The sequence below is a fragment of the Rhineura floridana genome, chromosome 4 (genome assembly GCF_030035675.1).
Source record: "Rhineura floridana isolate rRhiFlo1 chromosome 4, rRhiFlo1.hap2, whole genome shotgun sequence".
NCBI lineage: Eukaryota > Metazoa > Chordata > Lepidosauria > Squamata > Rhineuridae > Rhineura > Rhineura floridana.
In genome coordinates this window covers 190,372,382-190,398,628 of record NC_084483.1, presented here as the reverse complement: position 1 = coordinate 190,398,628, position 26,247 = coordinate 190,372,382, and the positions used below count along the sequence as shown (strand labels likewise).

Here is a 26,247-nt window from a genome sequence, read left to right as displayed (position 1 = left end):
AGAAACCATCTATTAAATGTAGCCCTAGCATTTTTTTAGAAAGAAAAACTGTTAACTTGAAGCTGGCTAGTCCTTGCACTGCTCACAAGATCTGTGTTAAAAAGACATTTTCCAAACAGCCATTTCATCAGGGAAATGGGTATCTTTCGGGTCACACTGCTGAAAATGGGACAGGGAAAGTGGGGAGGGGAAGAGAACCTCACTTTTATCACAAGCTTTGGGAAAATAACAAAGAGGTAAAAGTCTCGTACCCCATCAGCTCCCTTCATTCTCAAAACTTGTAATGATGATTTTAAAAAATCACGACGAAATGCTAAAAAGGATGCATGTGCTTCCTGTACCTAGCCACATTATATTCTAACCTGCACTTGCAGCAAAGAAAAGCCATCTAGAGCCTGCAGGAAAAGGGAGGAGGGGTGAAGCTTTAATAAATAATAATAAATTTAATTTCTGTGTCGCCTATCTGGCCAATGGCCACTCTAGGCGACGTACAGCAGTTAAAACACAATAAGATAAAATACAATAGTACAATAGAAAAACAATAGAAAAACAGTACAGCAGCAGACAACGATATTAAAACAGGGTATTAAAACAAGATAGGAGGCAATTCAATCCAGTAATTAACCCTCCCCTTTGTCATCACGCTGTACTATCAGCTCCTAAAAAGGGATTCTTTGTTTGCTTGAGGACTAAGAAAAGCCAGTGCCACCACAGTGCCAAAGCAGACCTCGGTAAAAGAGAAAACGGTTGCCCGGGGGAGCTGCAAGATCTTCCCTTACCTCTCCTGGGACGTGTCTAGACTAAATTCAGGGGCATACCAATTATCTCTCTCTCTCTCATTCACTCCGGTCCTCTTTGGTACCATAGCTCAATGGCAGAGCTCATTCTTTGCATGCAGGCACTCCTGGCTCAGTCTCTACTATTGCCAGTTAAAAGGTCAGGCACACAGGAAGCTGCTTTATAATGAGCCGGAGCAACGGTCCATGTAGATCCATGGAACTGTCTACACTGGCTAGCAACAGCTCTCCAGGGTTTCAGACAGGAAGCCTCTCCCAGCCCTATCTGGAGACACCAGGGATTGAACTCAAGACCTTCTGCACGCAAAGCAGATGCTCTGCCACTGAGCTATGGCCCTTCCCCACATTCTCAGGTAGCAGGTCATGCACCTGAGACCTCTGGGAGATGTTGCCAGTCAGACAGGATACCTGTATTTTAACTTCTTGTTGTTATATGTCTTCAATTCAGTTACGATTTATGGCAACCCTATGAATCAGCGACCTCAAAGAGCATCTGTCATGAACCAACCGGTTCAGATCTTGTAAGTTCAGGTCTGTGGCTTCCTTTATGGAATCAATCCATCTCTTATTTGGCCTTCCTCTTTTTCTACTCCCTTCTGTTTTTCCCACCATTATTGTCTTTTCTAGTGAAATGTCTTCTCATGATGTCTCCAAAGTATGATAACCTCAGTTTCATCATTTTAGCTTCTAGTGACAGTTCTGGTTTAATTTGTTCTAACACCCATTTGTCTTTTTCGCGGTCCATAGTATGCGCAAAGCTCTCCTCCAACGCCGCATTTCAAATGTATTTTAACTTTTAAATAAATAAATCAATGGACTGAAGTTTTTAACTCTGTTTAATTACCCATTTTAACTGATTTTTTATTTGTTGCTTTCATTGTATATTTACTGTAATGTGATTATCATCTCTTTTTTTATGCGTTAAGTTGCCCAAAGAACTTTTGTTATAGGATGGCATATATATAATGAAAATAAAAATAAAACAATTAACCGACATAAGGCAGCTCCAGCTGTTCCATTATATAACAGAGCTGATGTCCAACTGAAAACTATTTTGTCCTGTTCCAGTGATTGCTTTTTACTGGGGGCCAACAGACAGCTCGCATCTCTTCCAAAGCTTTTGCCATATTTTGAGTAATTATCCAGGCTTATTACAGAGTATTGTGGCCTTGACTCCCTCTTAGTTTCATTTGCTCTTCCTCTCCAAGTAAAAGTGTAATTACCAACTTACTAGTTAGTGAAACTGAGTCTTGGGGCCAATTTATATATGTTAATATGTATAAATGCATAAATACTTCAACAAATAAAAATGTCACAGGAAGCTGCTTTATAGTCAGGCCATGGGTCCATCTAGCTCACTATTGTCTATACTGGCTGCCGCAGGGTTTCAGGCAGGGGTCTCTCTCAGTTCAGCCTAGAGATGCTGGGAATGGAACCTGGGACCTTTTGCATGCAAAGCTGGTGCTCCACCATTGAGCCACAGCTCATGTTGTTGATGATCCAGTGGATGCTACTTTTGAAAGCGCATAAATGTGCTGGCCCAGTTTGGACAGTATCCCCCCCCCCCGTTGCAAAGTTGCACCATTGCATTCCAGTTCCTTTTTCAACTTTATCCACAGCCTAGGGCCCAAATATTTTGAAACCCCGCGTCTGGAGATCTGGAGCAAGGTGTTATCAGCGTGTATGTTATCAGCAATATTTGTCCTTTTCCTTAGATTCTGGCAAGGTAGTGAAAGTGTTAAATCAGTGCTTGGGACCAGTTAATGGACTGGATCAGGGCCAAACCTGAAAGCCTGCCTGCCTCCGTTTATTTATTTATTTGATTTATATCCCACCCTTCCTCCCAGCAGGAGCCCAGGGCAGCAAACAAAAGTGCTAAAAACACTTTAAAACATTATAAAAACAGACCTTAAAATACATTAAAAGAAAACAGCATTAACAACATCTTTTTAAAAAGGGTTAAAAACATATTGTTAAAAAAAACATATTAAAAAGCAATTCTAACACAGATGCAGACTAGACCTGTAAGATCACTTAGATCAGGGCTGGGGAACCTGTGGCCCTTCAGATGTTCCTGGACTCCAGTTCCCATCAGAACCAGCCAGCAAGGCCAACGATCAGGGATGATGGAAGTTGTAGCCAGAGCGAGGCTGACCTGTGACAGGGACTTTTCAGTGATGACTTCCCATTTGTGGAATACCCTCCTCAGTGAAGTGTGTCTGTCTCCATCACTGTTGACTTTCAGGAGGAATTTGAAAAAGTTTCTGTTTAACCAGGCATTTGATGGCTGAAGGAGACTATTCCCGGCAACCCGAAGATCACTGATGAAAGTTTTTAACTGTACTTTAGAATTGATTTTAACTGTGCTTTAGAATATTTTCAATTGTAATTGTGTTTTGGAATGTTTTTGACTGTTTGTAGTATACTTTATGTTTGCCACCCTAGGCTCCCTTTGGGAGGAAGGACAGCATATAAAGTCAATAAATAACAATATCTGGAGGGTCAAAGTTTCCCCAACCCGATTTAGATCATCTGGGGAAATTCTATTTGTGGCACCACACCCTACAGTATATCATAGGGTGGTTACCCGAAAACAGGCATTTTTCGCTGTTGCCCCTGTACCATGGAATCTCCTTTCTTTTGCCCATCAGCTGATTCAGACATCAGCTGATTCAGATGTCTTGTAAAGATGTATCTTTTTGCCCAGGCTTTCCCTCACCCCTAAGATTGGATACTATTTCATGTGCATGAATTCCTGAAATCTGTTTTCTTTGCTTTTATATGCTTTTATATGTTTTTATACTGTTTTATCTATTGGTTTTAGGTTGTATTTTTGTTCCAATGGAAGCTGTTTGTATATGGTACATAGTGTACACTGCTTAAGAGCGTCTTAAAAAAATATTAAGCTATTTATAAATGCTTTTAAATAAAAATAAAATAAATAAATGGAACCCAGTCCAGACTAGAAAGTTACTGTGGGCTGGACTGAATAATACCTGTTCGTGACCTGGCACATATGAAAAATAACAAGGGATGGGAGCCCACCTTTGACATCCACCAAGTCATTTCCCCTATGGCCTCTGTGTACATAAATCCCAGACTGTGTGACCAGTTCCTGGATTTTATCTAGTAAACCAGGGTAGGGAGCCTATGGCCCTCCAGATATCGTTGGACTTCAATTCCCATCAGCCCCAGCCAACTTGGCCAATGATGAGGGATAATGGGAGTTGGGAGTCTAGCCATGCCTGGAGAGCCACAGGTTTCTGCGGTACATCGACTACACAATCTGGGTCTACACGGGTTGGATTTTTATGCATCTAGGCTGTATTCAAATGGTATATCCCTATAGGAATGTGGGTGGTGGGGCAGTTGTGTTGAGTGGCTGGGGAAGGGAGGCTCGTGCACTCACTGCCAAAAACAGGGATGGGCCAGGTCAAGGGCAGAGCCACTCTGCTCCAGTCTAAATTGTATTTACGTTCCCCATTCCACTACCAGTTTTCTCTTTTCAAAAAGGTAATGACCATAATACCTCTATAGGAAGAGGACAGAGTCTGCTGAGACTGACTTTATATCCTTTTGCATATAAGTGCAATAAGACCTGCACCAGCATTTGGAACTTCCAAGAGGCTGGGGAAGAGGACTTGCCCTCACTGCCCTCCCCAGCATTTCTCTTTTTCTGCCATTTGTCTCCTCCAGAGGAGAGAAGAGGGGGCCAGTTGTAAGCCATGTAGCCTGGTGAGAGGAGCCCTCTTCCCCTCTGAACTCTAAGCCAGAGCCTGTGGCTCCTTGGAGTGCCATAAGGCCTGCACCAGCCGTTGTCACTTTGGTTCACTTTTTTTTGCTCTGTAGTCATGCATTTAAGTCTAGATTATTTCTTTTGTAATACTGTGTTTATTTTGTTTGTTAAATGGTTTGTTTTTGTTCAATGTGAATTTATTGTTACGCTTTGTATTTTGAATGTTTGCGGTAAGCCGCTTTGAGCACAGCTTGCTGTGGAAAAGCATATAAATAAATTCAATAAATAAATATGCAACCCTCAACGACATACGGCCAGTTTACTTAAGGGATCACCTTGCCCCATACATGCCCTTTTAAAAGCACCACATAATGTCTGTTCTGTCCTTTAACGTGGACAGCATCTGCCCTCTGAAACTCCCTGTGTAGCCCACTGACAACAGACCAGGTGTGGGGAGGTTTTGGCCCTCCAGATGTTTCTGAAGTACAACTCCCATCAGCCCCAGCAAGCATGGCCAATGGCCAGGGATGACAGAAGTTGCAGTTCAGAAACATCTGGAGAGACAAAGCTTCCCACACCTGTTTTAAAGGCCTTCTGAAAATATTTCTGTTCTGGCAAGCCTACCAAGACACATGATTCAGTTACCTATATTTACTTTTTATCTCTGTTTTTAAGGATGATGGTTTTTATGTCTGTTTGGCTTTACTCGGTTTATGGGTTTTGTTGTTGTTGTTATGTGCCTTCAAGTCGACTACGATTTATGGCGACCCTATGAATCAGTGACCTCCAAGAGCATCTGTCGTGAACCACCCTGTTCAGATCTTGTAAGTTCAGGTCTGTGGATTCCTTTATGGAATCAATCCATCTCTTGTATGGCCTTCCTCTTTTTCTACTCCCTGCTGTTTTCCCCCAGCAATATGGTCTTTTCTAATGAATCATGTCTTCTCATTATGTGTCCAAAGTAGGATAACCTCAGCTTCATCATTTTAGCTTCTAGTGATAGTTCTGATTTAATTTGTTCTAACACCCAATTATTTGTCTTTTTCGCAGTCCATGGTATGCTCAAAGCTCTCCTCCAACACATTTCAAAGGAGTTGATTTTTCTCTTATCCGCTTTTTTCACTGTCCAACTTTCACATCCATACATAGCGATCGGAAATAACATGGTCTGAATGATCCTGACTTTAGTGTTCAGTGATACATCTTTACCTTTGAGGACCTTTTCTAGTTCTCTCACAGCTGCCCTCCCCAGTCCTAGCCTTCTTCTGATTATGGGTTTTAGCTGCGTTTTATCTATAATTTCATTTTGCACACTGCTTGGAGAGCTTTTTGATTGAGTGGTTTATAAAATGGCCTGAATACACACATAAAATAAAAGCTCAGCCTAGCAAACATCTTCCCCTCTTTCTGTTTCTCCCACACACCTGCCAAAGTTTGGAACAGACTGTGAGTTCTTCGTCACAGGAGGCATGTGATATTACTCTGTGAAGTTCCACATGCTCCAATGGTATTATACAGAGTTAGACATCAGCAATATATGCACACTACATAATACAACTTATCTGTGGCTCTATAAACCCAAGTTCAAAAGCACAAAATTTACTGACACCATAGACCAAGCAATGTAATTTAGTTGCTACGGCAACTCACAGCTTTACCATAATCTATTAAAGAGGAGATTCTTACAGGTCTTAACACTAAACACAAGCACATAAAATCGGAACCAGCAAGATTCCGATTTCTCAAACAATAAGGACAGTTTACTGTTCTGGTAACCACAGCTATCCCTGCAACATCGGCCTTAATTAACTTCCATGGATTTGCAAATGCAAACAATACCTGACACAGCATGTTTTATGAGGCTTCATTAAAACTATCCACTCTGTTGTTGTTCTTTCTTTAAAAACAAAGAGTACACACAGCTGATCCACATGAAGCAGCCAAGGAACTGGAAAAGCAAAGGGGTTGACTGGTACTCAGAGAACAGAGACCCAGAAGGGTACCAAAAGGAGTGCTCCAACTAGAGTGAATCGGTTTGTCTCTTTACCAACATCACACAATAAATTCTAGTTTCCAATTTGAATTGTTTTTTGCTTTAAAAAAAATAGGGAGGGGAAATTATTCATACAAACAAAGAGATAATTATTACTTCTTCAAAGCCAAGTTTATTTTTGTTTTGAAAAGGTTTATCCCTAGCTTCAACATGTACCTGTGTAATATTTCTGGTATATGAAGTAGTTGTCCAGCAGTGATGGGGAAACTCGGGCCTGCAGGCCTAATTAGGCTCGGTAGGAGGGAGAGGGTTCCTAATTTGGCCATTTCCCCCAAATCCTGCCCACCTTTCCAGTACCTGACATTATATATATGACATCACGTGGGGGACAGGCAACACATGGCTGCAAAGGAACAGTTGGGAGTTTAAAGTGTTCCATGGCAAGCAGGGCAAGCTGATTGGAGCTGACAGCTAGCCCCTCTGAAGTTGTCACTTGACAACTTCCCACCTACTTATCTAAGGGGCCCACAGCGGTGGAGGTCACCCCTGTTTTATATTACCCTGTAAAACAATCCCCACTCCTGCTTCACAGTGTTCTATCTTTTGTACTCACAGCCTCCCATCAATGACTGATGTGGCTCCTACTGGAGCCAGGGTAGGGTAGCGGTTAGAGTGTCGGACTGGGACCTGGGAGGCCAGGGTTCAAATCCCCACTCGGCCATGAAGCTCACTGGGTGAACTTGGGTCAGTCAGTGTCTCTCAGCCTCACCTCCCTCACAGGGTTGTTGTGAGGATAAAATCGGGAGGGGAGAACCATGTTTGTACATCACCTTGAGAATCTTGGACGAAAGGTGGGATACAAATGAAATTACATAAATAAATTCAACGATCATTTTCTTTCAGGCACAGCAGCTCTGACGCACCTACAGAGCACTTTGCCACTCACAAAGGCTCCCCGCTCTATTGAGGTGAACAGGGAGGCCTGCTTGTGCGGCAATCCCACACAAGAAACTAGAGTGTATGTGAGGTTCTCAAACTGGGGAAAGGAAGAACATTTTCACAGGCTGGAAACGTCTCCTGGAAAGAAAAAGAGTCTCATCCAGGCCTCTCTTACTGCTTCACTGGAGTCCTGCTCTTTAAGAACATAGCCCTCGTGTTCAAATAAGAGGCAACAAAGGTCTTTCTTCTCTACCAAGAGTCCAGGTTCATATCTGCAGTATCTTTTAAGTCATGTCATTCTGCTTTTATAGATTACCGTATTCATGTCCAAAGTTTCGTCGATCATGTTTTGGAAATTGGAGAAATCAGTGAGCAGCTCCCTCAGTGGTCCTGTGAACACTGCTTGTACTAATGTAACATGGTTTCCTGCAAAAAAACCAAAAAAACCCACACAAAAATATATTAAGAACTATCTTGCTGGGTCAAACCCAAAAATACAGCTATCCCAGTATTCTGCCTCCAACAGGAGATAGCCAGATGCCCGTGGGAAATTCACAAGCAAAACTTATAATCTATATCAGGAAAGAGGAATCTTTAGCCCTCCAGAGATTGAACTACAACCCACATCAGCCCCAGCAAGCACAGGCCAGGGATGATGGGAGTTGTATGCTAGCAATATCTGGAGGGCTACAGGTTCCTCACTCTTGATTTATATAGCCAATTTAATTATCCAAAACCTTTCACATAGTTTACCACTGTGTTTGGCTTTGGTCAGACCTCACTCAGAGTGCTGTGTCCAATTAAGGACACCACAGTTTGATAATGACAAACAGGAACATGTCCAGATAGTGAGGAGCTTAGACACCACATATTATGAGGAAAGCTTGAAGAATTAGGCATGTTTAGCCTGGAGAACAGATAATAAAAAGGCAACATGGCAGCCATTTTCATCGATCTGAAGGGCTGTCAGATGACGGAGGAAGTTTGTTTTCAAATGGGCTCAAACTACAAGAAAAAGGATTTGGACTAAACATGAGGAAGAATTTTTTGGAAGCACAATCTGTTTGACGCAGAAACAGAGTGTCTTGGAAGGCGGTGGACTCTCCTTGGGATTGTTGTTGATTGCAAGCTGAATATGAGCCAACAGTGTTATATGGCTGCAAAAAAAGCAAATGCTATTTTAGGCTGCATTAACAGAGTATAGTTTCCCAATCATGTGAAGTATTGGTTCCCCTCTATCCGGCACTGGCTAGGCCTCATCTTGAGTACTGCGTCCAGTTCTGGACACCACACTTTAAGAAGGATGCAGACAAACTGGAACGGGTTCAGAGGAGGGCAATGAGAATGATCAGGGGACTGGAAACAAAGCCCTATGAGGAGATACTGAAAGAAATGGGCATATTTAGCCTGGAGAAGAGAAGACTAAGGAGACATATGACAGCACTCTTCAAGTACTTGAAAGGCTGCCATACAGAGGAGGGCCAGGATCTTTTCTCGATCATCCCAGAGTGCAGGTCACGGAATAACAGGCTCAAATTGCAGGAAGGAGATTTCAACTGAACATCAGGGAAAGAGCGGTATGACAATCGAGCCAATTACCTGGGAAGGTGGGGGCTCTCCAACACTGGAGGCATTCAAGAGGAGCTGCACAGCAACCTGTTAGGTATGCTTTAATTTGGATTTCTGCATTCAGCAAGGGATTGGACTTGAAGGCCTTACAGGCCCCTTCCAACTCTATGATTCTATTGTTCTAATCTATGATTCTATGATCCCTTTGGCAGACAGTTATAAGCAGACTACCTATCTGGGATGCTGAAGCAGTAGATTCCTTGCACTGGCAGGGGGTTGAACTAGATGACCTCTGAGATCCTTTCCAACTTTATGATTCTATGTTTATATTACGATCCTTACAAAGAACCAGTAAGATAGGTTCGTATTATTATCCCCCTACTGCAGATGAGAGTGCTGAGGCTGGAAGCACCCAGCTTGCCACTTAATGAGTTCATGACAAAAGCAAGCTGCAAGCCAGCTACTTCTAGGAATCATAGTTTGGCCTCGTAGCTGCTACACCAGGGATGGACTAGAATCCCCAAAGTCTACCAGCTACAGCAACATGCAGAATAGAGGCTTTGGATGCAGGTGGACGATATAAGAGTTAAGAAATACGTTTTTTCTGAGTATATGCTCAACCCAGTAATGATAATTATTTTGGGGTATCAGAACTGAGTTCACAAACCTTACACACAAAAATACACTCCTGGTCTCTAATACCCCTCCTACTTTTCTTAGTTCCATCAGCCTAATTTAGAAACAAAAACAAAATGATTTTTGTTGTTGTTGCTATTGGGAGTCAGAGGTCACATCTGCACCTATCATTTAAAGCAGTATCATACCACTTTAAACAATCATGGCTTTCCCAAAGAATCCTGGGAAGTCTAGCTTGTTTAGGCTGCTGAGGCATGTTAGGAGACCCCTTTTTCCCTCACAGAGCTAGTTCCCAGGGTTCCTTAGGAAGAGAGGTTGACTGTTAAACCACTCCCAGTGTGCCTCCTGATGTTGTTGGACCACAACTCCCATCAGCCTCAGCCAGCATTGCCAATGGTCAGGAAAGATGGGAGTTGTGGTCCAACAACATCTGGAGGCACACTGGTTGGGAAAGGCTGGAATAGAGGGTCTTCTAAAAACTCCTAGCATCTTTTACAAACTACACTTCTTTGGGGGAAGCCATGACTGTTAAAGTGGTATAATACTGTTTCCAGTGGATGGGGCAAATGTGGACAGAAGCCCTTGCCAATCTACTGCAAGTTATGCAGAGATCCAGATGTACATTTAGCCTGCCCTGCCCTACCCTATACCATCTCTTGCCATTATCCACATTGTCCACAGAAGCGAGAAACATACAGGCAAGGTTCTTCTGGAAAACTTTGAATCACGAAAACACCAGTTAAAAATTTCCACTATTCCAAATAAACCATCAATATAGGCTGCTTATCTACTATATATTTTGGAAAATATATAAACATTAGTTGTGTTTTATAGAATGTGGAAATTCTCTGGGAGTTTTTGTATTGTGTATTTAAGAAGTTTTAATCTATGTTGTAGATTGCTTAAGAGTTTTGTTTAAATATAAGCAGTATATAAATTGTCCAAATAAATAAATAAAGTTATCAGTATTTTTATTTGTTCTCTATGCATTTGGACACCTCTTAAGATATTCCAAACAAATATTACACGATGGTCCCTGAGATCAAGGAGCAGGTTTTCGTATATGTTTAGATACAACTGGATGCCATTCTGAATTAAGATGGCAGACTGAGCTTTTTAAAACTGCAGTGATTTTAACCGATTTCAAATCTGAGCTGATATTTATTTTTTTGTGGTTTCTTAGAATTGCGGCGCGACATGGCAACCAATCTTCAGGCACGCACAGTAGACAATGCAGACATGATTGTAAAAAAAATAACAATAGCACACACTCACACACAATGTACTTCTCAGGCTGCCAAACGAAAGAAAGTTTTTATCATAATTTCTTATTTAATTTTCCCAGCTACATTTGAGTCAGAAGAGTACATCTGCACAGGTCAGCAGAGTCATCCTTTTACTTCACTTAATGAGCAAGGCAGATCTTTTATGTTCACCATTTGGCTAAAAAAACCCGTCAACCTTAAATTGCCCAGGCTGCAAAGACACGCTTATTATACCGAAGCGGGGGGGGGGGGGGGGGAGGAAGCAGCCTGGCGATTTTGCTTGAGAAAAATGTCACTCTAAAATCTTTTAAAACTGGGGAAAATTTATTTTACAAATTAGTCCTGCAACAGCAACACTTTCTATTTTTAAGAAAAAGAAAATACTGCAGTACAAGATAAGACGTAGCACAAAGATGAGGCAAAGGGTGCAAGTGTATTTAATAAAAGCTTTTGACTATCAACATCAAGGCACCCATGCAAGCCCACCCTGTTCCTAGAAGATGAGAAGAAAGAACCCCTTTAACTTTGATAGATATAATAACATTCAGGAAATGTCATATTATTTAAATCTGACTGCCAGTCCAGTTCCAGGCATGATTCGAAGTGTTGGCTGTTACCTACAAAGCCCTAAATAGATTGGGACATGGATACCTAAATGACTGTAGCTTTCTCCTGCATGGCCTTTACTTTCATCTTTGGAAGCCCTTCGCCGAGTACCCCTAACTTTCAGAGGGGAGCCCAGTAGTGAAAAGAGAATAAGGCAATCAATGACTACTGGCCATAATGGCGATATGCTACATCCAGTGTCAACAAAAAAGATAAGTTTCCCAATACCAGTGCTGGGAGAAAACTATTGCATCTGGTTAGCCACCATGAAATAAAGAAAACTGGACAAGAAGGCCTTTGCCTGAACCAGCAGGATTCTTCTTACATCCTTATGTTTAGAGACAGAGCTTTTTCAGTTCTGGTCCCCATACCAGGAATACCCTTTTCAGGAAAGAGCACAAGCTGTAGACCACAAGTTATGCCTTTTCTTTTTTTTTTGGTCCCAGGTAGAGACCTTTTTGTTTGCCAAGGCCTCTCAGCATGTCAATTAGCTGCTTTTAATTGCCAGGCCCTTCAGCTGGTTTTATGGTTTACTGAGCTTTTATTGCCTTTACTGTTTTGCTTGGTTTGCGTTTGATGGTCTTATGCCTCCACTTTTATGAGAGTGCTTTGGAGATCTGAGCAGCAGCCCTGGGCGGCCCCAAATTGATTCCAAGTCAACTTAACAAGCAGAATCTTCTGCTCTTGTCTTCTATACCCCCTACCCTCCCTTTGTTTTCTCCTTCTTGTGTTAGAAAAAGAAAGGAAAAAGAATGAGATGAAGACCACCCCCTTAACTGGAGGACAATTTCCTCCTCTGGCACTCTAAGCCCAGGTGGCCAGCATACACAAACACAAAACACACAAAGGCACATTTGCAGCCCAAGCTTTGGAAGGAGGAAGGGTAAATCAGTCCTCCTTATGGAATCCATAAATGAACTAAGCCCCCAAGCAGCTGTGTTCAATTCTTTGTCACCTCCCAGGCTTACAAAATTAGCCATCCCAGAACTAGAGTAAGAGGGAAAACACATCACCACCATCAGTTTTGTCCAGCGCCTGCACCACATTTGGAATCTGATTAATAGCCTGGTATATTTTGTAACAGTCCTGCAGAGTGGCTTTCTTCTGAAATTTTTTCGCTATCCGACTGAAGTCTGGAAAGCGACGGAGCAGGTCTTCTTGAAGAGACTGCCTCAGCTCTGCATCTTCCACAAAGGCCTCCACCAAGTTTAGCCTAGGGAAGGGACAAGATGAAAAAGAGAAAAATCAGTTTAAGCTCACAGGGCTTTCACAGCCTTGGGAGATAACTACAGTGCCTTTCTTTTCTGTTCTTTTCTTTTGATTAATGAAAACACAGGTTTTATCTTGCACCAACAGCCAACTCCCTGATGGTGGCTGAAAATCACATTGGGCAGAGCCAGCACTGAAGATCTTGACAGCTTGTAGCCACTTGCTTGGAAGTCTGCTTTGCTACCATCTAAAATGTTAATGATAAATGCCAAATAAAGACTTGAACGAGTTTTCAACTTGAGTCAAAACAGAAAAGTGTATCTTCAGAAAGTTCAGCAATACTGTCCCTGAGGCCAAACTCCAAAGCTGAATACAATTTTCCATTATCATCATCATCAATTTTATAGTGCTTTAGGGGGTTCCCAGCGATATATGTGGATCTTTAAAGAGGAATGGGGAACCGGTGGCCTGTAGGCCAAATCTGGTCCACAGGACCTTTGGATGCAGCCTATGGCCTCCTCTCTAGGGCCCTGCCACCCCCCACATGGCACTCATTAGGAAAAATCAGCCACTGACGCCAATCTGTGGAGACCGTAGGCTCCAATGTCAATGGGGCTGTTAATCCACTCTGGGTTTTACCTCCGAACTTTCAAGGAACTATCCATCCAATTAGCTTCTCTATTTAGCGATGCCAGTGAAACATAACTCCTTAAAAGTTTGGAATAAAACCCAGAGCAGATTCACTGCGCCACTGACATCAGAGTCACCAGTCTCGGCTGGTGCCAATGGAAATTTTTTCATAAGCTTAAGTACAGACGGAGTGGTTTTGGGGGGGGCAGTTATAGCTAGGGAGGGAAGGGTGAACTGTCCCCTACCCATGTACTGTCTCCCCCCTGCAACTCAGCCCCCCAGACAATAATTAAGTTTGTGGGGGGAAGCTTCCCTTGGCACAATAGCTTTTCCCACCGTAAGCCTAACTGCTCTGAGTCAATCACCTGACATCATTATGACAACAGATGACTGACAGATGGGTGGTCCCACCACCTGTCAAAAGCCAGCCCATGCAGGGGGGAATAAAGATCTCTGTGTTCCCCCTCTCCCAACCAGGCTATAAAGGTTCTGCACCTACACCTTCCTCAATTTATTCTTGCACAAGTGAGACCATAAAAGTCCCCTGTGCTTTGATAAAACTAGTTCAAAAAACACTTAAGAGTGTGCCATGCCACTCTTGTTTCCGACACCGCCCAGAGAAAGCATACTGGGAGCAATTACAGCAGCATATTCCCCAACTAAGCCTCATTCTTCCTAGCTAAAGGTGGGAAGATTTATGTTGGGTATAAACAAGCTTGCATGCTTTAGTAGGGAGATGTCCCCTCTAGCTAGAATTTGGGGACACCTTTATGCTTGTTTACTGTGATGTAACTTCCTGTTGATCAGGTGTTATTTCCCCCTTCCCTTCCTCGTTTGTTAAGAGTTGTTCGTTTTTATGCATTATCTTTCATTAAGCCACAGGACAGACAAGCCTCCAGAGGCTTCTCTGCCAGAACATCCCAATCATGGACTAAAATCTGCTGCCTGCTTCTGTCCTTTCTCTCCAAGCTAAAGCCTATGTTTCCTGAACATGTGATGAAAGGTTGTGAAAAAACATTTTAATACTTCTTACCAAAGACGACTGTATCTGTTGCTGTTATTCAGCTAGTCTGCGTGAGAGGAAGGTTAATTCTCATTCCGCTTTGCTAAATATACTCTGCTAAGAGACAGAACTACTAAGCTGCTTCTATCTCATTTAAGCCCAATAATTTATGCCCCATGATGCTTCTCCGCAGAGGAACAGCATATTGAGCTCTTGCCCCGGCCCAGCCCATTAAAAAGACAAAAGACTACCAGACTCATCAGGCTGCAAAACCCAGGAGAGGCCACAAGAGGAGAGACAGACTCAACAGCAAAAACAGGCTGAGGTTCTACATCTTGTAGCATTCCTAAGTAAGCTTATCAGTGCATGCATTTTGGGGGGGCGAGGGGAGAAGAACCTCTGTCTTTTCATTAGTACATCCACCTACCCTTCCACCCTTAATAAGTACCACCAAGACCATCAACTTTCTTTGCTTTCTTTTCTTTTTGCAGGAGGCTACTTGGAAGAAGGCAGAAAGCCAGGCTGTGATGTGTATGTGTGCAGGAAGAGAGACTGGAGAATGTTTCTGTTTTTCAGATCAGGTGCCGAAACGCCACCTCAAGAGAAACTGCTGAGGTCAAAGCACATATCCCATCCTCCTTCATGAACTCAGAAGCAGGGATATGAGGGAACAAATTCTAGAAAACGCTACCCGCTTAATTCTCTGTTCTTCCCATTGTTTGTCATCGTGAAGCAATTTCTGGGGGAAAACACCCTTTAAAAGGGTCATAAAGCAAGGACTTTTCTACTGCTGTATGACAAATGAGTCCTGCAACTAGTGGATTTTATTTTCTCCAAAACATAATGCAGTCTCTGTAGATTCCTCCAAAGGATAATTTTTCTTCCATCGTTGCAATAATTCCTTAACGTTAAAATTCCATCTCCATCTGCTTCTGCAACAGGGCAGTTGTTTTTGTTGTGGTGGTTGCTTCTCTCCCATAAAGGGGCCTACCCCTCCCCTTCTTATGCTCCAGCTTTTTTGTACTAGGAAGAAGAAATTAATACAGGCTCTGATGGCAACCAAGGCACAGAGGGCTAAGATGTGCCATCAGTTCTGTGCACAGCTGTCCTGTGAAATCACGCTCACATATAAGCAGCCAGTTTCTAAGGCTGACACTTCAATAAATGCTTTTGGAATTAAGTACAAACTTTTCAATCTGATCTTGCTAAGAGCCTTACTAGTATAACTAGCATTACCCTTTCCTTCTTCATAGACCCAATTGGGGCTTTTCGAGCAATTAGGTTAGAGTTCAGCAACTGGTGAAACGAGACACAGATCTGGTCCTAACAAGATCTTTCCTTGCAGATCAACAGACAACCTTTCCCCTCCTTATCTCAGTGTGGAGATTTGGGGAAGGGCCTTAGCTCAAGTGACAGAGCAGCTGCTTCGCATGCAGAAGGTCCCAGGTTCAGTCTTCGGCATCTCCAGGTAGGGCTGGGAATGTCCTCCATGTGAAACCCTGGAGAGCTGCCACAAGTCAGTACGGACAATACTGAGGTAGATCTGACCTACTGTAGGGTCTGATTCAGTATAAGGTAGCTTCCTATGTACTCACTAGTTTTTAACTCACTCACTCACTCACCACCCCTTGACCTCTAGCTGCTTGGAAGAGGAAGGGAGAAAGGCACATCAGAAAGGAAGGCTCTGTCCTTCCGCATCACTAGAAGCTAAAGGGTAATCAACAGTCAATTTATCTGCAAACCAGTTTATTTCTTCAGCAATAAACACAGAACAAGGAGGGGGAAATAAAACGTATGAACTCAAATCAAAGGACAGTGGGCTAGACAGCAACACTGCAGAGAACGAGGGAGACGATCCAGGAGGCAACTGTGAATCACAACCGAATGCAGCACAAACATCATGATGATGAGGCTTAAAAAAGGAAAATGACATTTCAGATTCATGAGCGGAAGCATCTTATCCCATGACTTATCCAGTCATCGTTGTTCAGCAACAGTCAAGCCTTGGCTGAAATAATTCCAGGTGCCATGCTCTTATGGAAAATTCCAACTACAGCAGAAGGCACAAAGGGGAACAGGAATCCAGAACACAAGGAACAGAGGAACATACCTTAGAGTGGAACGACTGAAGGGACTTTGGGAAGCAAATTAAAATCTCAAGGGGTGCAGCTAGGCATCTGGCAAATTATCTGTTTCTGCATACAGATCACCTCTTCAAGGAATATTGGGTTTGGCGTATCAAGGGGTACTGAGTGTCTTAGCACCACATGATGTTTCTCTGTAATGTGTTAATGCTAAACGTAACTATTGGAGGAAATGAATATACTCCATTTATTGCTCGTTGGTTAAATAAAAACACACCAATGCAAACGTCATCAAATTTTACACTGAAGATTATGCAGACCTGGTCTATTTGCACAGAACTGCTTAGCATCCATAAGTTTATTCTGCTTCCATGATTTGGCATCAAAAAGAAAAGTGAAGGCAAGGTAAAGGAATAGGTAGACATTTCCATAGCGTTCCATACAAACATGTGGAGCAAGAAGCTTTTTATGAGAAAATAATAATTTAACCAACAAAAGCATTTCATGTAAAACTTGAAGTACAATAATTTCCTCCAATAGTTATGTTCAGCATTCACACATTTTAGAGAAATATGATTCGGTACTAAGACTATACCACATTCCTTAATATGCCAGATAATAGATTCTGCATTTGTGCACCAAACCCAAGGGATCCATGCAATTCACACAACCCTCTCTCTCTCGCACCCTGAAAAGTTATGGATCTCTTAGAAGCTGCTCATGCTGCAGTTCTCCAGCAGCGGAGGGTCCTACTGTTATGATCAAATGCCAGCACTATAACAACTACATGAAGAGTGGCTTTGAAGTTAGATGCTGCGGCATGAAGGCAAGGTACAGTCCATGCATCTTTTGCTAGTGCTCAGCAGAATTTGAGGCTTTCCAGGGAGGTAGCAGTGCGACGCAGCAAACACAAGTAAGTGTTGTAGCATCTTACAAAACAGACTTATCATGGCACAAGCTCTCAAGTAAGAAAATCCACTACCTTCATTTAAGGTGCCATAACGCAGATTATACACACATTCACACGAGAATAGAGAGAAACAAATTGTATAAACAAAAAGCCACAAATTAAAAGGGTAGCAGGAGGTCTGTGCAACTTCCAAAAAGGCACAAGAACAGAACAGAGGGACCCATTCAAAATAGCAGTTATAACTAGAAAAGATATAATCACCATAAGATACTGCTCACACCTGTGGGGAAAGAATAAACCAGCATCTTGATTTAGTCTGAACTGAGTGGAATCGAATTTGCTAGTTCAGCAATTTCATGCTGGAGCTTTCTATGAAGGATTTTTGTGAAAGCTACAGTGACTTGGAAGTCAGCAATAGAATGTTCTGTAAGGACATTAGTTTCCCAGGTTTATGGCTGTTGCTAATTTTTATGTCACATTTGAGACCCAAGTCCTAAAAACATAAACAGTGCAAGTTACTAAACTCTGAAATAGAGAAAAAATATTTCCCCTTGGCTGATATTTCACATTCATCTTTCCTGCTACAGTAAAGCACATCAGTTAGCTCAATATTCATTTTAGTTGCTGCTCCAGATTATCAAAACATTCATCTGTCTTACTTTTTTGTAACCAGGGCACGGCAGGTCTGTTTCCAATCTAACAATTCTGCATTAGAGAGCTGAATATATGAAAGTGCATGTCTGACTTATCTAATCAGAATGATGCTGCCCTACAGCCCTATCCAGAACTGCCAAGGGATATACCTTCCAGTTTTCACAGTTGCCTTTCCTTGTGATAAATAGTCTTGGGAGAAACAGGGCTGTGAAAAGTGTAGTTAGGCAGTATTTTTTCCCTCTGGTGATAATCTAAAATTAAAATGTGCCACTAGGGTCATTTAAAAGCTATGTGTTCTTCTTTCTGTTATAAGTATCAACAACATGTCTCCATTCCATCCATATTTTCCCCCCACAGTGCACAGGCTTTTGTTGAAAAATTAACAAAGTAGATTTTCAAGTTACTAGCCCTCATAATGTACTGGGGTAGATGAGACTCAAAACACAACTCCTCAGAGATTTAGTTTATATTTAAAGAGATGTAGACTTTTAGCTCCTGATCAGAAATCAATGTTGCCTTTAGTACCACCTGAAGACAGTGTAAGTTAATGGAGATTTTTTTATATATCCACACATATAATCATAGATATTAGAAGATATATGTTTTAAAATTACAAGGAACTAAAATCCTAGCATTAAAATCAGGCCTGTGAGTGAGGTCTGGATAGCAGGCAATGGTCAAATTCACTTCACTTTGAACTCCTGCTTTTGCCAAAACAGGCCTGTGTGTGATTAACTTTAATTAATGAGTATATTGTTCGGAAGCAAATGAGCATGTAACCCATAATAGATATTTATGTACATACATATTTATGTACCTTTTATGTACACCGCCCAGACAGCCTTCGGGCTTAGGGCGGTATATAAATTAAATTAAATAAAAATTAAATAAATAAATTTTAAACTGTTTGATCCTGGGAAACTACTTATAAATGAAGGAAAATAGTTGGCAATCACATATATTTTATTCTTGTTCTGGTATTCTGTACAGCAATGGCTCCAACTAGTGGAAAAACTTTGTAACATTATCAAATAGGAATGAGATAAATTTTCAGTTTAGCACTCATTTCTAAGATGTCCCTGTGTGTTTAATTTCAGTCTTGATAAATAGAATACCAACTTTGTAAGTGGGTTTTCATGGTAAAAAGGTATTCTGAGGTAGTTTGCCTTTTCTATTCCTCTGAGGCCGAGAGACAGTGGCTGGCCAGAATCACCCAGTGCCTTTTCTTAACTGTGTGGTCTCCAGCCATAGTCCAGTACTTTTAATCATAACTCTTTCTCTATAGCTATGCATCTTCTTTAAGTTAGGAATGGGATTTCTAAGAAATCATAAGGAATAAGAACCCCTATAGCAAATTAACAGAACTGTGGTACTCATGAACTTCCAGTCACCCTAACTGGAGCCAAACCCAACCTGGTATCGTTGTACCACTCAAGGAACATGTTCTAATATCTCCAGGTGTACTTGGGTCAGCCTGGCCGATCAGGAACAATGGAATATAGAAAGTACCGGGTATGCATGAAGGCCCACTCATAATAGTAGAATGTAGCATATGGTAGTAACTGGTCTCAACTGGCCTGGAAGAGCATTAATCAAGGGGGACAGTAGAACAATGGTGATATTAGTAAGATGGACAGAATATTGGAATAAGAAGTATATTAAGACAATGACAAATTACCTGTACACATGTTCATGTAACTTGAGAGTAGAATTACCTAATGTTTTCTGATTGGTTTGGAAATACTGCAGAGAGGAGGAACTGTTGTTATGTGGGAAGGAACTTGTGGGATTGGTGTAAAGATGTCACATGCTGCACTTACTACTGTATAAAAGAGCCATGCAGACTGAGCCTCATTGCAGTCCTCACCAGGAACTCTGAGAGGATGACCCTGCGTACGCTTGTAAAGGATAAAGGCCTACCTTTTTGCTTCAAGCCTGTGTCTTCAAATTTCTTCAAGGATCCCCAGTCAAAGAGCCCAAAAGAAAAATTCTCCATCAAAGTCACTAAAGATAAAGACAAGTGGAAGCATGCAAGGGCATGGGGGAGACAACTCCAGTTTCGCTACTAAATAACATGATTTACTCTGCCATAGCCCTGCTTAGATGCCGGCTGTGCTTTCTTATTCCATCAGAGCCAATGAAAGCTGACAAGCAGTTAGAATTGCTCCTTTCTTTTTTTTTTAGGGCACACAACACACAGACACTACTGACTTTTCCAGAAGAAGCCAAGCTGGGGTCAGAAAGCAAACCTCCAATTATTATCAGGTGGCGACTTCCAGACTACGATGCGATCTATTATTTAATTTTATTGTAAGGGACAGCCGGCTCATCTCTCTTGATCTGCTCCCCTAAAGCTCCATCTCCTCTGTGCACCTGAAATTCCTGGTGGTTACAGAAAGGCCAATCTCATCTGTCACGTTTCCTTGTTAATTTCTACATAGCTGTGCATTATTACACCAACCAGCCACCTATCCTCAGCATATCACTGGTGCTGGACAGTCAGAAGGAAAAGTAGTATGCAACTGGTTTTCTGTTGTGCTGGGCTTTTGAAAGAATGCTGCTCTGAATGGCTATTTTAAGATCGTCACAGTGACAATTCCTCTCCCTTGCCTCTGACTTTGTGCTGCTTTTTAGAGGTGCTCAGAATGCCTCCAAACTGCAAGGAAAAGCCAGGTGTGAACTCCAGTTCTTCTCAAAGCCTGGGATTCACACAAGATAAAACAAAACTTGCGCTACACTTTGGAAGGACTCAGAATGTCGGAATGCCTCCATAGCGTTTGCTCAAGGACTCAGCATCACTGCATCAGTGAAAACCCCAACTCTTGACTGGTTTGCCAAGCCCAGCCAACATCTGTGGTCCATCTTTAAACTTTAGAGAATTCTGGCAGTCTTTTCTCTAGTGGCAAGATGAAAGGTCTTGTAAGCAAAACACAGAGCTATTATCTGTTCACAGTCAGAATGGCCACTACCAATTAAAATGCCTTTAAAATACTTAATTCAGCTAGGCTGGCATAATTCCACCCACCCTCAGCACAGCTGTATTTTGTTTAATCAAATTATTCCTCACTTTGGGCCTGGCCAGACCATTTCATCACAAAAAAGAGTATAAAATGTAACTACGCAACACAATGCACCATCCTTCCCCAACCTGGTGCCCTCCATATGTTTTGGACTACAACTCCCATCAGGGATTTAATAGGTGCCATCTGAAGTGCAGCTGTGGGGGGGGGGGTGTTACACCTTGAAAAATAAATAAATGGAGCTGCATAAAACTAACCTGCTTGCTTTGGTTAGCTGCAGGAAGAAAATGAGTTACATGCCAGATATCTAATTTCTTGACTGCACAAGAAGTTCATGCTTGCATCTCAAAGACAGCCATGCCACCACCTTTATGTCATAGGCCCCATCTGCATCAAACATTTAAAACACTATTATACCACTTCAAACAGTCACGGCTTCCCCCAAAGCATCCTGGGAAGTGTAGTTTGTAAATGCGCTGAGTTGTTAGAAGACCCCTATTTCCCTCACAGAGCTACAATTCCCAGGATGGTTTAACAATCAAACACTCTTCCCAGGGAACACTGGGAAGTATATCTCTGTGAGGGGAATAAGGGGTCTCCTAACAACTCTCAGCACCCTTAACAAATTCCAGTTCCCAGGATTCTTTGGGGAAGCTATGACTGTTAAAGTGGTATAATAGTGTGGCAGCACCTACTCTGTGGAATTCCATCCCCTTAAATATTACACAGTTGCCATCTGTTATCTTATTGGCGCCTATTGAAGACCTTCCTCTTTCAACAAGCCTTTTAAGTAGAGACCTTATCCCAGTCTGCTTCTGTGTTGGAATTGCTTTTTAATATGTTTTTAAAACTTTTTTTTTAAAAACCCCCAATGTTTTTACCTTTTTTAAAAAAAAAAGTCTTGAAAGCTTTTTAAAAAAATGTTTTTAAAGATGTTTTGTTTTAATGTATTTTAAAGTCTGTTTTTATGATGTTTAAAGTGTTTTTAGTGCTTTTGTTTGCCCGCCCTGGGCTCCTGCTAGGAGGAAGGGCAGGATATAAATCAAATAATAAATAAATAAATAAATAAATAAATAAATAAATAATGCTATTGTAAATGTATAGTGTGGGTGTGGCCATCTGTGGCATCCAAAGAACCCCACCATCCTTTATGTTCAATGTGCAGGGCTAGATTTCCCTGGAAGACACATAGAGATGCCTGTACAGATGGAGGAAGAAATGGTTAGCATTAATTATGGTTAGTTTCAGGCAAGCCAACTTATAGCCAAGTTTTTCAGAACTAGCTTGCTGAAAGTAACCATGGTTAAGTATTAACCACAGTTCCAAAAAGACAGGAAGTTGCACTTAAATAAAGCAGAAGCTTCCTCCTCTTCTCAGCTGCCTGAAAGGAGGGAATGTGCGAGCCCAGCAGGAGGCTAGTCTCATTGATATCATTCCAAATCATCATTTAGCATGACAACCAAATGTAGCCTGCATCTGAACCTTTTCCATTTCTGTCTTCAGAACTCCTCCAATTTGTCCTCTGGCCATTATCTTTAACAGCTTCTGAAGTTGGCTTGTCTGAAACGAAATGTTAACCACAGCTCCAGGTCTGGATGACACAGCAAACTGTGGTTAAGTAAAAGCAGAAGTGGAAGTTTTCTGAGGCTCACTGTGCCTTGTTTTTGTTTGTGCATGTCACACTAAACCATAGCGCAGGGCTCATCAAAATGGTGTCCTCCAGATATCATGGCCTATGACCTCCATCAGCAGAGCCAATGTTCCAGGATGACAGGAACTGTAGTTCACAACACATGGAGGACACCACACCAGCTACCCGATCTAGCATGGCATGTCAATTCAGCCATAGTTTGAGACTTTAAGACCAGAAGTACCTAAATAGCTCCACCTGTGGAGCCACTGCTTGCTGGGGCAGGGGCAGGGAAAGACTCTGCCAGAACACTGCCTTAAGGAAGAATATAATAAAAGACCTACAGACTATTGTTCTAATTTGGTAGGGAATAAGGTAGCATTAGTGGCATTTCTTCTGTTTAAGCTTTAACTGTGTTGCTATTTTGGCAAAACAGGCAAGGGAAAGGGGGGAAGGAAAATTACACAACTCATCTGCACTCAGTTTACTTGCAAGACACTTGTTACTTTTTCACGTTCATTTTAAGCTGGTGTGCTTTGGGGATTTGGAGTAGGTGGTTAAGTGCCAGTTAGAAGTTGCATTTTTCCACTAAAACTTGCTGCTTTGGGGGGCACTTAAGGAATCACTTGATGGCTGTAATCCAACTTCAAGGGATTTATGCTCATCAGACTTTGGATCCGGGCACCATATAGCCTAAAGAAATGGTTGTTAGCATATAACTGTGATTTTAAGGACGAGACGCAGGGGCAGTTTTATTATAATAAAATGTGAAAGTGTGGAGATATGTTAAGTGCAAAGGAGCATCTGGTTTTCTGTGCATGGGAGGGGGGTGCATAGAGGAATATTTAATCACATGGAACCCTCCACCCTGCATTCTAAAATGATACAGCCCAGATATAGGATTTTTTATTTATTCAATTCATTTAAATGTTTCTAACACATTCATTTTTTAATCCCCAAGGCACCTTACAAAACATGCTAAAACAATTAGTGCATTGTATAAACATAAAGCATATTAATGGAAAGCCAAACCTGAAATTAAATCAACAGCAATCACTTGTTATTATTGTTATTATTATTTTAAACTTATCAGAGGACCCCAAAACGCCCTCTGGAAAAAGGTAACCTTTGCTTGGCATCTAAATATGGGAGGCTACCTCATACCAAGTCAGAATATTAGTCTATCTAATCTATTAGTATTGTCTACACTGGCTGGCAGCATCTCTCCAAGGCTTCCGGCAGGGTTCTCTCCCAGCCCTACCTAGAGATGCCAGGGACTAAACCGGGGATCTTTTGCATGCAAAGCAGACATCCTACCACTAAGCTACAGCCCTTCCCTACAAGGAGTAAAGTGAGCTTCCCAATGGGGCAAATTCCTTAATCGCAGTACCATCTCAGAGAAGACCCACACCTGCTGACAGGCTGGCTACAAGCCTATAAACCTGAGAGATGCTCCACCCAAACATGGCCTATATGATTTTTAAAATGGCTTCACTCTGGTTCATTTTACAAAGATGCTGCTTGAGACCTGATGGAAAAGAGTAGCTGAACGAGTTAAGTCTATCATTTCAACCGAGAGGATGATGCCAGTCATATGTGCAGGTCATGGATCCAATCAATGCAATCCCAAAAGTAATTGTAAAAGTTTGTCCCTCGAGAGAGAAGCCCCTTGTTCAAACCTCATCAAACTAGCTAAAAGGTGAATGTCAACACCTGTCTTCACAAAAAAAAAGCCCATTACCCTGCCCATATAATAGGTATGGAAATTAAGGATGTACCCAATCAATTCTGCATTCTCCTTTGGGGCTTTTGTCCAGAAAGGTATAAAAACTGGACTCCTAGAGCCACATTCTGGCTCCTGGCTGCCCAGTTCCACTATGAAATCACCTGCTGAATTGCTGTTCTGGGCTCTGGGTCCTGGTCATCCAATTCCACTCTGCTGAATATCACTCTACCTGAAATCATTTAGCCATCCATCACTCAGGGGTCTGACTTTTCCTTCACTATCTCTGGACTTCTGCCTACTGAAACAGAGGTCCCCGCTTGCTGAAGCTGGTTCAAAAGCTCTTTTCGAGGCTCCACTACTTTTCCTGCTTTGTTCTGGACCTTTGCAAACCATAGCAGAGATCCAAAAAGCCATTTCAGGGCCTGCCTGCTGCATCTGCTGTTTCCCTGCGTGACCCAGGAGTCTCAACGTGCTAAAGTTTCATTTCTAGATTGCCCATCAGGGCTGGGAAAGATATAACTCGCTCCCTATCCTGTCTTCTGCAGGTCCTTTCCCTACAAATTATAGCCTCCACATCTGCTCCCTCTGCCTATCTTTGACTCTCTGTGTGTGTGACTATCTCAGAAGCCATGCTCTGGTCCTCCCTGCCCAGCTGCGTATGACTGAGGCCTAGTCTGCAAAGTGAGCCCAGAGAAAGGGCAGTCTAGTGCACTTTCCTCAGTTGTGCTGAACTCAACTCCCACTCCCATCTCCTCATATGCCTTGTGTTTGCTCCTTCATGTGTGTTTTGAGAGTGTATGTGAATTTAGTTATGATTATGTTTATTTAGCTAGTTTCTTCACACATATTGTTACTGAGCCAATCCCCACTGATGTCCATAGATATATGTTACTGAGCTATTCCCCAATGAAGTGTTAAATGTGTATATTTTGATTCTGTGTGTATATACACAATAAACATCCCCGTGTTTAAGATCTGTGTGAGTGCAGGCTACCAGGTAAATCTGCCAAGATGCACTACTGCCAATGTCAAAAGATCCTAATTCACAAGACTTGCTGAATGTGTGAATGTGAAACACATGTCTACAGAGGAGTCTTGCTAACACACCTGCATTGCCACAAACACCTTGGCAGCTGTTTGTCAGAAACAGAGAGAGCTATGGACTAAGTCTACGATTCAAATCTCACCTCTATGATGAACTTAAGACAGCTTACCATGTATTAGTTAGGCTGCACTCTGTCAGCTGGTCATAACACAGAGAGAATTGTTATTAGCGTTGTTCCACTTATTGCCAAAGTTGGGTTCTAGGTGCTTTACCAATTACGCAAGTTTTTGCTAAGATGCCGACCATGCTAGGCAGCTCTTCTGCTGGTGGAGTCTGTTACAGAGGGCTATAGTGCAAGACAAGTATTGCCGGCGCCAAGATTCCTCCGCCTGGTTTGGGGCAATTCCCCCCCTTGCACTGAGTCCTGTGTGACACAACCCCCACTTTTCAGGAGGCCCCCCTGACCCTCTGCAAGTCATTTCCAAGGGTCCAGGGAGAAGAGTGGAAGAGCAGTCTTGCACTTGCACATCTGTTGGAAGCAATCATTACTTTTTAACTGGCTGCTGCTTTTGTCTTCTCTCTGTTGTCGGTATGTTAGTTTATTGTAAACGTGTGGTTTTATTGTTAGCTGCCTTGGGGTTTTACTTCAGATAATTGGACATTTACTTTGGAAAAGCATGATACAATTTTTTGTAATAAATACTTTTATAATAAATAAATATTACTTCTGCTGTTACTGAATAGATACTCAGATTCTTTGCCAGCCAGCTTTTACCGCTGTGTTTGATGTTTTTA

The 26,247-nt window shown here is 42.1% G+C and overlaps 1 protein-coding gene across 4 annotated transcripts in view; it reads right to left on the bottom strand.

The window, feature by feature from the left end:
- Positions 1–26,247, bottom strand: part of MSH2 (mutS homolog 2) — a 105,396-nt gene that overhangs the window by 32,013 nt on the left and 47,136 nt on the right. For 3 of the 4 annotated variants that reach the window (XM_061625640.1, XM_061625642.1, XM_061625643.1), the window contains 2 exons: positions 12,555–12,754; positions 7,782–7,891 (listed from right to left, as the gene is read on the bottom strand). In XM_061625640.1, the coding sequence (XP_061481624.1) occupies positions 7,782–7,891; positions 12,555–12,754 (310 nt within the window). The remainder of the gene's footprint in view (positions 1–7,781; positions 7,892–12,554; positions 12,755–26,247) is intronic. The other variant, XM_061625641.1, reaches the window with a different exon arrangement.